General features: G+C 55.1%; 2 protein-coding genes across 5 annotated transcripts in view; one reads left to right on the top strand and one right to left on the bottom strand.

Moving 5' to 3' along the window:
• Positions 1–789: 789 nt before the first annotated feature.
• SNRPB (small nuclear ribonucleoprotein polypeptides B and B1) lies at positions 790–4,917 on the bottom strand. Its single transcript, XM_048820274.2, has 7 exons — positions 4,777–4,917; positions 3,982–4,133; positions 2,738–2,849; positions 2,336–2,488; positions 1,747–1,885; positions 1,278–1,403; positions 790–982 (listed from the first exon to the last, which is right to left on the bottom strand). Exons 1-7 carry the CDS (start codon positions 4,777–4,779, stop codon positions 945–947), a joined length of 723 nt encoding a protein of 240 aa, XP_048676231.1. The 5' UTR covers positions 4,780–4,917; the 3' UTR covers positions 790–944.
• A 183-nt stretch (positions 4,918–5,100) lies between these two features.
• Positions 5,101–12,382, top strand: part of ELMO2 (engulfment and cell motility 2) — a 49,705-nt gene continuing 42,423 nt past the window's right edge. For 2 of the 4 annotated variants that reach the window (XM_048820249.2, XM_075118601.1), the window contains exon 1: positions 7,954–8,052. The gene's annotated coding sequence lies outside the window, so the exon portion shown is untranslated. Of the gene's footprint in view, positions 5,478–7,953; positions 8,053–10,431; positions 10,520–12,382 lie in introns of those variants that run through there. The other 2 variants (XM_048820248.2, XM_048820251.2) reach the window with 2 other exon arrangements.

A 12,382-nucleotide genomic window follows, 5' to 3' on the forward strand; every position in this document is an offset into this window, starting at 1 on the left:
TTTTACTCCTGTAACTTTTTTTGGGGGGTGGGAGGGAGTTTATTGGTCTAAGTTTAAAGAATGTTAATTAGGTGCATCTAGCTCTTACATTCTTTTGCAAAACTGTTAGCTAGCTCCTCTGCTCACTTAGGGCTCGTCTATACTACTCGCCAGCTCGGAAGGCAGCAATCGATCCAGCAGATGTGATAAATCGACTGCTGAGCGCTCTCCCATTGACTCTGGTACTCCACCAGAACGAGGAGCACAAGCAAAGTCCACGAGAGAGCATCAGCTGTTGACTTACTGCAGTAAAGACACCGCGGTAAGTAGATCTAAGTACATAGACTTCAGCTACGCTATTCACGTAGCCGAAGTTGTGTATCTTAGATCGACCCCGCGCGGTAGTGTAGACAAGCCCTTTGGAGTTGGCTTTTTAAATCCCTGCTCTCCCTGAGTAGCCCTGTCCCCTAGTTAAGGATTAATGGGTGCTAAAGGGAATAGAGATCAAAGCCTCGTTAAGAAGGTCTCAGCCTTGCCTAGCAGGCTGCTAGGCTCAGCAGATGGATCCCAAATCAGACCACACTACATACTTCAATCAGGCAGCAAGCACACAAACTCACTTCAATGGTCATGTAGTTACTCCTTCAGCTGGAGAACTTCCTTGCAAAACTCCTATTAGCTGCTCCTGCTGCTACTCCTTCAAGGACTGAAGGTAGCTCCTGCCACCACCATTTTAAGTGCTTTTCTACCTTCCACATAGAGCCTTGGGCCTCAAACCACCTGCAGGTGGAATAAAAGTAATCCCCAAGGGAGAATTTTCTAACTTTATTAAAAAGGGCAAATTTTACAGCCAGTAAATAGAAAAAAAATATACATAATGAATCCTAGGCCGTTCAGGGGGCAAAACAGAGCCCATTCACTTAACTCTAGCTCCCACACAATCCACAGTAACAGCACAGAATATCTTAAGGTCGTGGTGGGCGCATACCAGGGGGAGGGGGACCTGGAAGGAAAAGAACAAAGGCCATCAGTTGAAAAGTCTACAAAGAACAACAAAGCATCTGAAGCAAGGTCACGCAGAAAACGCTATTCAGCAACAGTGCAGTTCATTGCTTCAAAAGACCTAGAGGCCCCTCTTGAGACACTGAATGGTTTTACAGGGCAGTTTCTCAGCTGTTCTAGCAGGGGGAACGTAGTTCTGCTCCACCATACTCTACTGAAGTTTATACATTGTCACAGTCCCACACTTATCCAGAACTGGATACCACCCTTCCCACATACCAAGAAGGCTCACTCACCTCTCATCCCTGGGGGAGGCGGTCTCATCCCTGGGGGAGGCATTCCCATGGGTGCACCTCGGCCAGGTGGCATTCCCATGGGTGGACCCATGGGTGGTCTCATGCCAGGAGGTGGTCCCATCATTCCTGCAATGAAAGGAAGAGGACAAGTTTCAGAACTGGTACAGACACTTGCTACACCTAAGATAGGGATGAGCATTTCACTACAGATTGGCCTTATAATAAGTACTGAAGCGCAGACTCCCAACCCAAAGAGGAACAAACAACTGTCTCCAGCAGATTCTTTGCTTACTGTTTGCTACAGTTCCATGTTGAATGTAGCCACAACTCACTACTGGCTGGACCTCAGAGTAATCCTGCTTAATACCAATTCTTCATTGGGTTCAGATAAAGTCAAAAGTCATCATCAATCCAGCCACACCTTATGGTCCTCCTCTTGTCCTAGACCACAAGCAAAGCTGTTCTTTACCTGGAGGAGGTGCTCCTCTGCCCATTGGAGGGGGAGGACCACCACGGCCTGGTGTGTATTGGGTAGGAGCTCCGGCTATACTAGCTGTGGCAGCAGCAGCAGCAGCAGCAACTGTTCCACGGCCCTGAGGCGTCATCACCTGTGAACAGAAAGAAAATTCACAAATACTGCACAAAGTGTTGCTTTTATAGCAAATGGGACAATAAGAAGAAAGGTTTAACTTCATTTCTCATGCCTTAGGACTTTTACCCCATTTTCCATTTCATGTATGAGCCCTCGTTACAAGACAGGGCTGCACACCCTTAACACACTACTGTGCGGGGAATTCAGTGTAGAATTATACTAAGTGGGTTTTATACAGGAAGCTGCACCTTTCCTTCAAACCGTTCCCTATCAGTGCATGAGCTACAGACATGCCGAGGAGTCTGCTATGCAACATGCTAGTCCCAGGACCCCAGTTCAATCTATTTTTGGATTGCTGTTGCCTAGCACAAACACTTGAACCACACAGAGCCAAGAGATTGAAATCTATTCAAAATACAGTAATCAAGAGTTAAGTCCTTTCTTCTACTGAACCACAGCATTTCACCTGTTGGGATGGTCCTCCCACTCCTCTGACAGGACCAGCTAACCCTGCTGGCGCCTGTGGCATGGGAGCACCAGCTGGCACTCCTCGTCCAGCTGCCCTCCCAACTCCAGGTCCTCCTGCAGCTCCAGCTAGAGGCACCCGGGCAATGCCAGTCTGAAACATAGGGAAATACAAGCAATCAGTGATTTCAGTTCAGCAAGATGTTTCAGACCCCCAAGCACTTCATCTCTAATGGGTGTTAGCTGCTACAGAACAAGTTAGACTTTGCACAGTGAAATTCCCTGGATCCAGACACAGGCTAGTGCCAGGAAAGAGTAGAGCTAATGACTAGCCATTTAAACCCCGTTGGCAATGGACACTGGATTTGTCTGACCCCTTTGGTTCTGCACCCATCCTCCTTACATCTTTTGGAGGTGGCCCCTCAACTGTCATAGACACCAGGTTCTCTCCTCGCAGCAATACCAGACCCAGGACCCGTTTCTCTTCCCGCTCTGGCTGCTTTGAATTCTTGGGTCTGAGAGAGAGAGACAGAGAGAGAGAAGTAAGTTTTTAGAGAAAAGCATTCCTCTGAACACCGCTGTTCAAGTCTGTGACAGATACCTCATCCCACTATTCCAAAACTGGTGATGTTCCCCCCCATCCCAAGAACACACCAAAGCTGTTACTGGAGAGAGGGTACAGACTCCATAAAATTGTTTCCCTTGCTTGTTTTACCTGCTTGAATCAGAAGTGGGGAAGACAACATGAATGCACACCTCCCGAAATCCATAGAGGTTATTAGAATTCTATCAACACAGCAACCAAACCAATTCACCCATGTTTTTCAAACTAACAACACTTAATGCTGCAGCCACTGCATTCTAACTCCTCCGCTAGAGCTGCAGGAATAAAGTGGGTATAGAGAAACATGGAAATAATCAGAACCAGAGGTGCGACCCTCATCTCAAAAACCACACCCACCAAGTCAACCAGCTTGCCGAATCCATAACAGAAGCACCAGGTCATGAAGCAGGCAGATGATTCAGAAAGCAGAGATGAAGAGCTCTACTACAAGATCCAGTCAGTCCAACTTTCCAGGGCCAGGACAAGATTGTTACCTAGTGTACACTCGGCTAGTTGTAACCCACATTAGCAGAGTGGTTGCTCCACTCGTGGCTAATCTAGAAGGATATAAATCTACTACAACTACTAGAAGCTCCTACTTTTAGGCTAGTAGGGATAACCTCCCATCCCTAGAAAGGCACAGACTCACCACAATAACATCAGTTACATAAGCATTCTATTTATTTTGAAGTGTGGAGCTCCCACCTAAACTAGATATAGCTCAAAGTCAGGATGTTTTTCCATGTGTTCTGCTAAGTATTTTCAATGGAGCAGTGGGGAGAAACTGAGTTATAACCCCATTACCTACCCTAATAGGGCCCCTTCCATATTGGAGGTTACACCTTTCAGATATTCACAAACTATCGCTCAACCTCTGCCAGACAGCGGTGCTTAGCCCCTTCAGTCTTTCCCTGGAACTCAATCCCACTCATTCTCATTTCGCTTTGTTACTCTTCCAAAATCCTTCAATGAGAATACACAGGACAGCCACCCATGTGATGCAGTCTCTCCCCTCCGCCCACACCCTGACAACCCCTGCTCACTTGATCTTGCGGAACTCATCGCAATCACACAGGATCAGGTTCATGTGCTTGTCGAAGGCCTTGAAAGTGCCGATGAAGACACGTCCATCCTGCAGGATGCACCTCATGCGATAATCGATGTGTTGCAGCATCTTGCTGCTCTTCCCCACAGTCTACAAGAGGAGCCGCCGCGTTACACCCGGGGCCCGGCCCCCCCTCCTCCCGCCGCCGCGTTACACCCGGGGCCCGGCCCCCCCCTCCTCCCGCCGCCGCGTTACACCCGGGGCCCGGCCCCCCCCTCCTCCCGCCGCCGCGTTACACCCGGGGCCCGGCCCCCCCCTCCTCCCGCCGCCGCGTTACACCCGGGGCCCGGCCCCCCCCTCCTCCCGCCGCCGCGTTACACCCGGGGCCCGGCCCCCCCCTCCTCCCGCCGCCGCGTTACACCCGGGGCCCGGCCCCCCCCTCCTCCCGCCGCCGCGTTACACCCGGGGCCCGGCCCCCCCCTCCTCCCGCCGCCGCGTTACACCCGGGGCCCGGCCCCCCCCTCCTCCCGCCGCCGCGTTACACCCGGGGCCCGGCCCCCCCTCCTCCCGCCGCCGCGTTACACCCGGGGCCCGGCCCCCCTCCTCCCGCCGCCGCGTTACACCCGGGGCCCGGCCCCCCCTCCTCCCGCCGCCGCGTTACACCCGGGGCCCGGCCCCCCTCCTCCCGCCGCCGCGTTACACCCGGGGCCCGGCCCCCCTCCTCCCGCCGCCGCGTTACACCCGGGGCCCGGCCCCCCCTCCTCCCGCCGCCGCGTTACACCCGGGCCCTCACCATGGCTGCGGCTTTTCCAACACCAGCACCCCACCAATTTCTCCCGCCGCAGCCTCGCCAACCGCCTGCTCACAGCGGAAAAGTCACCTGACCCGGAAGTGTCCGTGCGATAACTGTGCCCCCTACACTTCCGGTCCCTCCCTGCTGTTTGGACCAGACCGGAAGTGCCGGCACGGCCCGCGCACAAAGTGTTCCCCCTTCCCTCCGGCCGCGGGGACCGGAGGTGTTTCCGGTGGGGTTTCACGGAAAAGAACGGGGACGGTGGTGCTGCTGCCCGCGCACCGAGCGATTGTCCGCCGCCCGCCACAGCCTGTTCCCTCCCTGGCCCCTCCTGCGCCGGCCCGAGCCTCGCCAGCCGCGGGGGCCGGGGTCTCGAGGGCAAGCCCGGGGGCGGGGCGAAAGGGTCGTTTATTACTGGACGCTGGCGGTGCCTGAGCTACCCTGGCGCTTCCCTCACCGGGCCTGCCCCAGGCAAAGGCCGCGAGGGACACGGCCTGCAGACAGGTGACGGGTGGTTTTGGGAGCGGCCTGATCGTCTAGCTTTAGTGTTTAGATTAAACATGCTGCATTTGCCTGCCCGCCCCATACACACAATCCAGTCCCCGGGCCTTCCCTCATCTAGGGTTCTGCTGCTTCCCGCGGGTTTCACCTCTGCTCTCTGGAAGGATGGCTAGCCCACTCCTGAGTGCTGACCCAGACAGGTAGGTGCCCTACTAAGCTATTTTCTTGTAGGCATCACAGCAGAAGCTAAAGGAACTAGGGAACACAGAGATACCTAGTCACAAAAAGAAAAGGAGGACTTGTGGCACCTTAGAGACTAATAAATTTATTTGAGCGTAAGCTTTCGTGAGCTACAGCTCACTTCATCGGATGCCTTCAGTTGTGAGCTGTAGCTCACAAAAGCTTACACTCAAATAAATTTGTTAATCTCTAAGGTGCCACAAGTACTCCTTTTCTTTTTGCAAATACAGACTAACACAGCTGCTACTATGAAACCAGAGATACCTATTGACACCAAAGGTGCTGTGCCACAAACCTCTGAACCCTTACCAAAGAAAACGTTTAAGACAATGTAATAACCATCAAGAAAGCCAGAGCTAAGAAACAATTTCTTGAGCAAGAGCTTAACATAACAAACGGTTGTTTGAAGGAAGTTGGCACTGGCCTTTCTGAAAGAAAAGTTCCTCTTCCATTTTTAAATATATTTAAAATGTGCATGATATTTGTAGTAAATAAATCAGACAGAATTTTTGACATGTCTACATTGTGGAAGTGGTCAAGAGATGCTACGTCCCTGTTTTAGGAGCTGTTAAATCACTCCCTCCTGAATTATTCTGGAATTTTAATTGGTTTTCCAATCTGAATGCCTGCACCAAACTGTACAAAGCAGCACTTCTTGCTGCTAGGACTAGCCAGTCTACAGTGGTTCATGGAGATCACCCACTCCTCTGAATCCCAGGAACAGTAAATTGAGTCTAGGAGACAAGAGACGCTCCAATGACGGCAATATGAAGATAACACCCAGCTTTAGAGCTCCTTTATGTTTAATACAAACATTAACGTTTCCCAACTATCCTGGTGCTTGGAGAAGCTCAGTCTCAGTGTAGAATAGCTGGCTGAAGCCAAACTAAGAGACGATGTAGGAGACTGGTGAAAAGTTCAAAGCAGACTGTGAAGAGTTACAAAGAGATGTCACAAAACTGGGTGACCTGACCAACAAAATGGTGAATGAAATTAAATGTTGATAAATGCGAAGTAGTGCACATTGGAAAACATAATCCCAACTATACATATAAAATGATGGGGTCGAAATTAGCTGTTACCACTCAAGAAAGAGATCTTGGTGCCATTGTGGATAGTTGTCTGAAAACATCCACACAATGTGCAGCAGCAGTCAAAAAAGCAAACAGAATGTTGGGAATCTTTAAGAAAGGGATAGATAATAAGACAGAAAATGTATTGCTTCTATATAAATCCATGGTACACTCACATCTTGAATACTGTGTGCAGTTCTGGATGCCTCATCTCAAAAGAGATATTAGAATTGGAAAAGGTACAGAGATGGGCAACAAAAATTATTAGGGACATGGACATTTCAGCTTGGAAAAGAGATGGCTGGGGGGGATATGATGGAGGTCTATAAAATCATGACTGTTGTGGAGAAAGTAAACAAGGAAGTGTTATTTACTCCTCAAACACAAAAACTTAGGGGTCACCAAATTAAATTAATAGTCAGCAGGTTTAAAACAAACAAAAGGAAGTATTTCTTCACACAATGCACAGTCAACCTGTGGAACTCTTTGCCAGAGGATGTTGTGAAGGCCAAGACTATATCAGGGTTCAAAAAAGAACTAGATAAATTCATGGAGGATAGATCCATCAATGGCTATTAGCCAGGATGGGGCAGGAACAGTGTCCCTAGCCTCTGTTTGCCAGAAGCCAGGAATGGGCAACAGGAGATGGATCACTTGATGGATCACCTGGTCATTCCCTCTGGGCACCTGTCCTGGCATTGGCCCCTGTCATCAGACAGGATACTGGGCTAGATGGACCTTTGGTCTGACCCAGTATGACCGTTCTGATGTTCTTATGATACTGGTGGCTAAAGGGAGGCACGTAACATCACACCTCACTGAAGGTACCAGCCCCAGATCACTATGTTAGATCACAACCTCAGAGGGTATCTGGACTCCTGGCTGTTTCTGACTACCCCACTAGCTACAGAGACAAAAATCACCCAGTACCACCAACAGCTGCACGAGTCTCTGTCCCTCCCGTCAGATGCCAAATCGTCATCCATGCTTTCGCCTTAATGACTGCAATGCACCACCCTGCTTCTCTTTCTCGTCCAGCCTCCCCCCTCCTTCGCTCCGGCCTCGCATTCCTCTGCCCCCCGCGGCATCCAGCCGGCTCACTTATTCCCCGCCCCGGCCTATGCACCCCCCGCTCAGCGGCGCCCCCTCCCCACCTTGCCCGCTCAGCATGCCCCATGCCCCCAGCCCGCCACCGGCCCCATCCCCGGGGGGTCAGTCACAGGCCGGGCCTTAGCCCGCGGCGGGCAACGGCGGCGGGCGGGACCCGCTTGTCCGCAGAGCGATGAACGGCTGGGTTACGAGCCGCCCCGTTCGTCTGAGTGACAGACAGGCCTCCTGTCCAATGGGAGGCACAGGGGGCTGCGTGACAAGCAGAGGCTGCAATGGGGCTGGTCGCGGCCTTGGGGGCGGGTCTGCGCGCCTGGAGGCGGGTCGCGACGGGGACTGGGAGCCGCCGGCTCGGGTGAGAGGGGGGGAGCGGGGACACTGGGGCGGGAGGGCCGTTGGGAGCGGGGGGTGGTGGCCGGGATGGGGGGGCTGGTGCCTGGGCCAGCTGGGGGCCGTGGGACAGGGTGGCTGGGGGCGGGAGGCACTGCCCGGGATGGGGGATGTTGGGGGGCTGTGGGCTGGTGAGGGGGCTGGTGCCTGGGCCAGCTGGGGGCCGTGGGACAGGGTGGCTGGGGGCCGGAGGCACTGCCCGGGATGGGGGATGTTGGGGGGCTGTGGGCTGGTGAGGGGGCTGGTGCCTGGGCCAGCTGGGGGCCGTGGGACAGGGTGGCTGGGGGCCGGAGGCACTGCCCGGGATGGGGGATGTTGGGGGGCTGTGGGCTGGTGAGGGGGCTGGTGCCTGGGCCAGCTGGGGGCCGTGGGACAGGGTGGCTGGGGGCCGGAGGCACTGCCCGGGATGGGGGATGTTGGGGGGCTGTGGGCTGGTGAGGGGGCTGGTGCCTGGGCCAGCTGGGGGTTGTGGGACAGGGTGGCTGGGGGCCGGAGGCACTGCCCGGGATGGGGGATGTTGGGGGGCTGTGGGCTGGTGAGGGGGCTGGTGCCTGGGCCAGCTGGGGGCCGTGGGACAGGGTGGCTGGGGGCCGGAGGCACTGCCCGGGATGGGGGATGTTGGGGGGCTGTGGGCTGGTGAGGGGGCTGGTGCCTGGGCCAGCTGGGGGCCGTGGGACAGGGTGGCTGGGGGCCGGAGGCACTGCCCGGGATGGGGGATGTTGGGGGGCTGTGGGCTGGTGAGGGGGCTGGTGCCTGGGCCAGCTGGGGGCCGTGGGACAGGGTGGCTGGGGGCCGGAGGCACTGCCCGGGATGGGGGATGTTGGGGGGCTGTGGGCTGGTGAGGGGGCTGGTGCCTGGGCCAGCTGGGGGCCGTGGGACAGGGTGGCTGGGGGCCGGAGGCACTGCCCGGGATGGGGGATGTTGGGGGGCTGTGGGCTGGTGAGGGGGCTGGTGCCTGGGCCAGCTGGGGGTTGTGGGACAGGGTGGCTGGGGGCCGGAGGCACTGCCCGGGATGGGGGATGTTGGGGGGCTGTGGGCTGGTGAGGGGGCTGGTGCCTGGGCCAGCTGGGGGCCGTGGGACAGGGTGGCTGGGGGCCGGAGGCACTGCCCGGGATGGGGGATGTTGGGGGGCTGTGGGCTGGTGAGGGGGCTGGTGCCTGGGCCAGCTGGGGGCCGTGGGACAGGGTGGCTGGGGGCCGGAGGCACTGCCCGGGATGGGGGATGTTGGGGGGCTGTGGGCTGGTGAGGGGGCTGGTGCCTGGGCCAGCTGGGGGCCGTGGGACAGGGTGGCTGGGGGCCGGAGGCACTGCCCGGGATGGGGGATGTTGGGGGGCTGTGGGCTGGTGAGGGGGCTGGTGCCTGGGCCAGCTGGGGGTTGTGGGACAGGGTGGCTGGGGGCCGGAGGCACTGCCCGGGATGGGGGATGTTGGGGGGCTGTGGGCTGGTGAGGGGGCTGGTGCCTGGGCCAGCTGGGGGCCGTGGGACAGGGTGGCTGGGGGCCGGAGGCACTGCCCGGGATGGGGGATGTTGGGGGGCTGTGGGCTGGTGAGGGGGCTGGTGCCTGGGCCAGCTGGGGGTTGTGGGACAGGGTGGCTGGGGGCGGGAGGCACTGCCCGGGATGGGGGATGTTGGGGGGTTGGGGGCCGGTGGGGGGCTGGTGCCTGGGCCAGCTGGGGGTTGTGGGACAGGGTGGCTGGGGGCCGGAGGCACTGCCCGGGATGGGGGATGTTGGGGGGCTGTGGGCTGGTGAGGGGGGGGCTGGTGCCTGGGCCAGCTGGGGGCCGGAGGCACTGCCCGGGATGGGGGATGTTGGGGGGCTGTGGGCTGGTGAGGGGGGCTGGTGCCTGGGCCAGCTGGGGGCCGTGGGACAGGGTGGCTGGGGGCCGGAGGCACTGCCCGGGATGGGGGATGTTGGGGGGCTGGTGCTGCGGTTGGGGGCCGGTGCCTGGGCTGGTGCCGGGGTTGGGGGCCGGTGGGGGGCTGGTGCCTGGGCCAGCTGGGGGTTGTGGGACAGGGTGGCTGGGGGCCGGAGGCACTGCCCGGGATGGGGGATGTTGGGGGGTTGGGGGCCGGTGGGGGGCTGGTGCCTGGGCCAGCTGGGGGTTGTGGGACAGGGTGGCTGGGGGCCAGAGGCACTGCCCGGGATGGGGGATGTTGGGGGGCTGGTGCTGCGGTTGGGGGCCGGTGCCTGGGCTGGTGCCGGGGTTGGGGGCTGGTGCCTGGGCCAGCTGGGGGTTGTGGGACAGGGTGGCTGGGGGCGGGAGGCAGTGCCCGGGATAGGGGGAGGGGGTGTCAATTTTGTTTATAGCAAAGTGCCTCAGCACAGGGAGCCTGCTGGGTTTAACCAGCTACCATGAGGGGAGCTGGGTACTTCAAGGCAGCTGCAAGACGGAAGCTGGGGCCTGGGGGCCTTGCGGAGGGCTGGGTGCCAGGTGCGTTGAGGGAGCCCCAGCATCGGTGTGGGCATTGCTTGTGGCAGTGTTCACTCAGTGCTGCCTGGACCTTGCTGGCTGAGCTTGCCTCTATGCAGTGCCAGAGAATAACCCTTTGGGCCCCACCTTGCCCTGTGCTGGGTCTGTGCTTTCCTTGGTGTTAGTAACCTTAAGTGTAGTACTGTCCAACCCCATGGATCACAAACCAGAAATGGATCCACATGTGGGGGAGGGCATGGTACCAGTTTCACAGCACCACTCATCAAAACTTTACAAGGAATTGGGTTGATGTGTGTGTGTGTGTGTGTAGCTAGAAAGTAGTTACTGAAGTTAGGATTGGGATAGGACACCAGAGCTTTGGTCTTTTCTCTCTAAGAATGCACTCACGGCACCTCTTGAGTGGACCAGAGGGAAGATAGTCCCCACCACCACTTCCTGCCACATCTAGATGTTTCTTGGAGATCTCTCATCAAAATACCAAACAAGCCGAATCCTATTTATCTTGTAAGATCCAATGTGATCACAGCCTGCAGTGGTGTGGCTGGAATTCTTATCTCACAATGAGCCTGAGTTTGTCCTACCTGACATATGCTTTTCCAGGTTTTCTTGCACGTGTGCGCACACACTCTGCACCATCCTTAGTTTCTTTTGCAAATTGCCTCATTGTGTGGTTCAGGTATTTGGTATTGTTTCTTCCTTTAGCTTTAGAACAGCCATTCTGTCAATTCTTTGCCAATTCTAAGCTGTGTATCCTATTGAGAAAGTGCTTGAGAGAGTTCAGAGCTCCTGCATGCCAGCCTGGGCCTGCTTGATTTATGTGGAAAGCTCCAACAGAGCTATTGAAAACCACATAATACAGAACCTGCACTGCTAGAAGTTTATCATGCACCATTGATAACAATTGCTGTTAGTAAGATCTCTGAGCAGCATTGGACACAGTGACCCATGACATTCTCTTCTTTAGACAGAAGTCAATTCTTGGTCCTTCAGGCTGTCCCTGGCTTGATCTGAATCTTTGTTGTCTAAATGTTTCCTGTTCTTTCACAAAGTCATTGGAGCTCAGAATCTGCTTTATTCTGTGGTGGTGTCTCTCAGGCACCTGTTTCAGATTCTCACTTGGGGTTGTGTTGACATGTTCCTGCTTAGTCCCCATTATATGGAAATATGCAAGCTACCTTTCTATAAATATGCAGACAATATTCAGTTATACATCACCTCACAGTCAGATTATCAAGATACACATCTGTCTTTGTCTTGTAGTTTGTGTAGCATTAAGCAATTGTTGGTGCATAATTTTATTAAAGCCATCCAGAGTAAACCCAATGTTTTGCTGATAGTGTCCAAGTCTTTGCAGGGAGTCACTTTGGTAATCTCATTTGATAATGCCATTATGACTCCATTTTAAAGTTTTAAAAGTCTGGAGCACCAGATTTATCCATGGGCCTAAATATCGCGTTTTACCATTTGAGGAATACTTGCAGGCTGTGACTGCTGCTCAGGGCAAATGAACTACTGTTGTTAAACGCTCTTTGACTATCTTGATTAGATTTGATATTTTTGTTTTCTGGGACTGCAGCCTATCCCCTGTCACCTCAGCATACACATGGCACAGGTCACACACATTATCCCAACTGTACAGTCCTGAGTCTGACTTCTTGTTAATTTGCAAATACATTTAAAATTCTTCTTTTGACAGTTCAGCTCCCTGGAGAAGCAGCTTCAGTCTAGTTGGTCAGTATTAATTTGTTCTGAGCATTAACCTGCCTTCTCAATCAGCAGAGTATTTAGACTGCTTTTGAGGTGGATGATAGCTATATCCCTTTCCTGTGGAGTATGCTTCCAGCTAAAAATCCACAGTTCTTT

This window comes from Caretta caretta, chromosome 13, assembly GCF_965140235.1.
Source record: "Caretta caretta isolate rCarCar2 chromosome 13, rCarCar1.hap1, whole genome shotgun sequence".
NCBI classification, from domain to species: Eukaryota; Metazoa; Chordata; order Testudines; family Cheloniidae; genus Caretta; species Caretta caretta.

Excerpts from the sequence above, each read along its gene's own strand:
- SNRPB (XM_048820274.2), bottom strand. Across the intron at positions 2,850-3,981 it reads GATGAGTTCCGCAAGATCAA|ACCCAAGAATTCAAAGCAGC; the intron begins GTGAGCAGGGGT and ends TCTCTCTCTCAG. Across the intron at positions 983-1,277 it reads GCCTCCCCCAGGGATGAGAG|GTCCCCCTCCCCCTGGTATG; the intron begins GTGAGTGAGCCT and ends TTTTCCTTCCAG.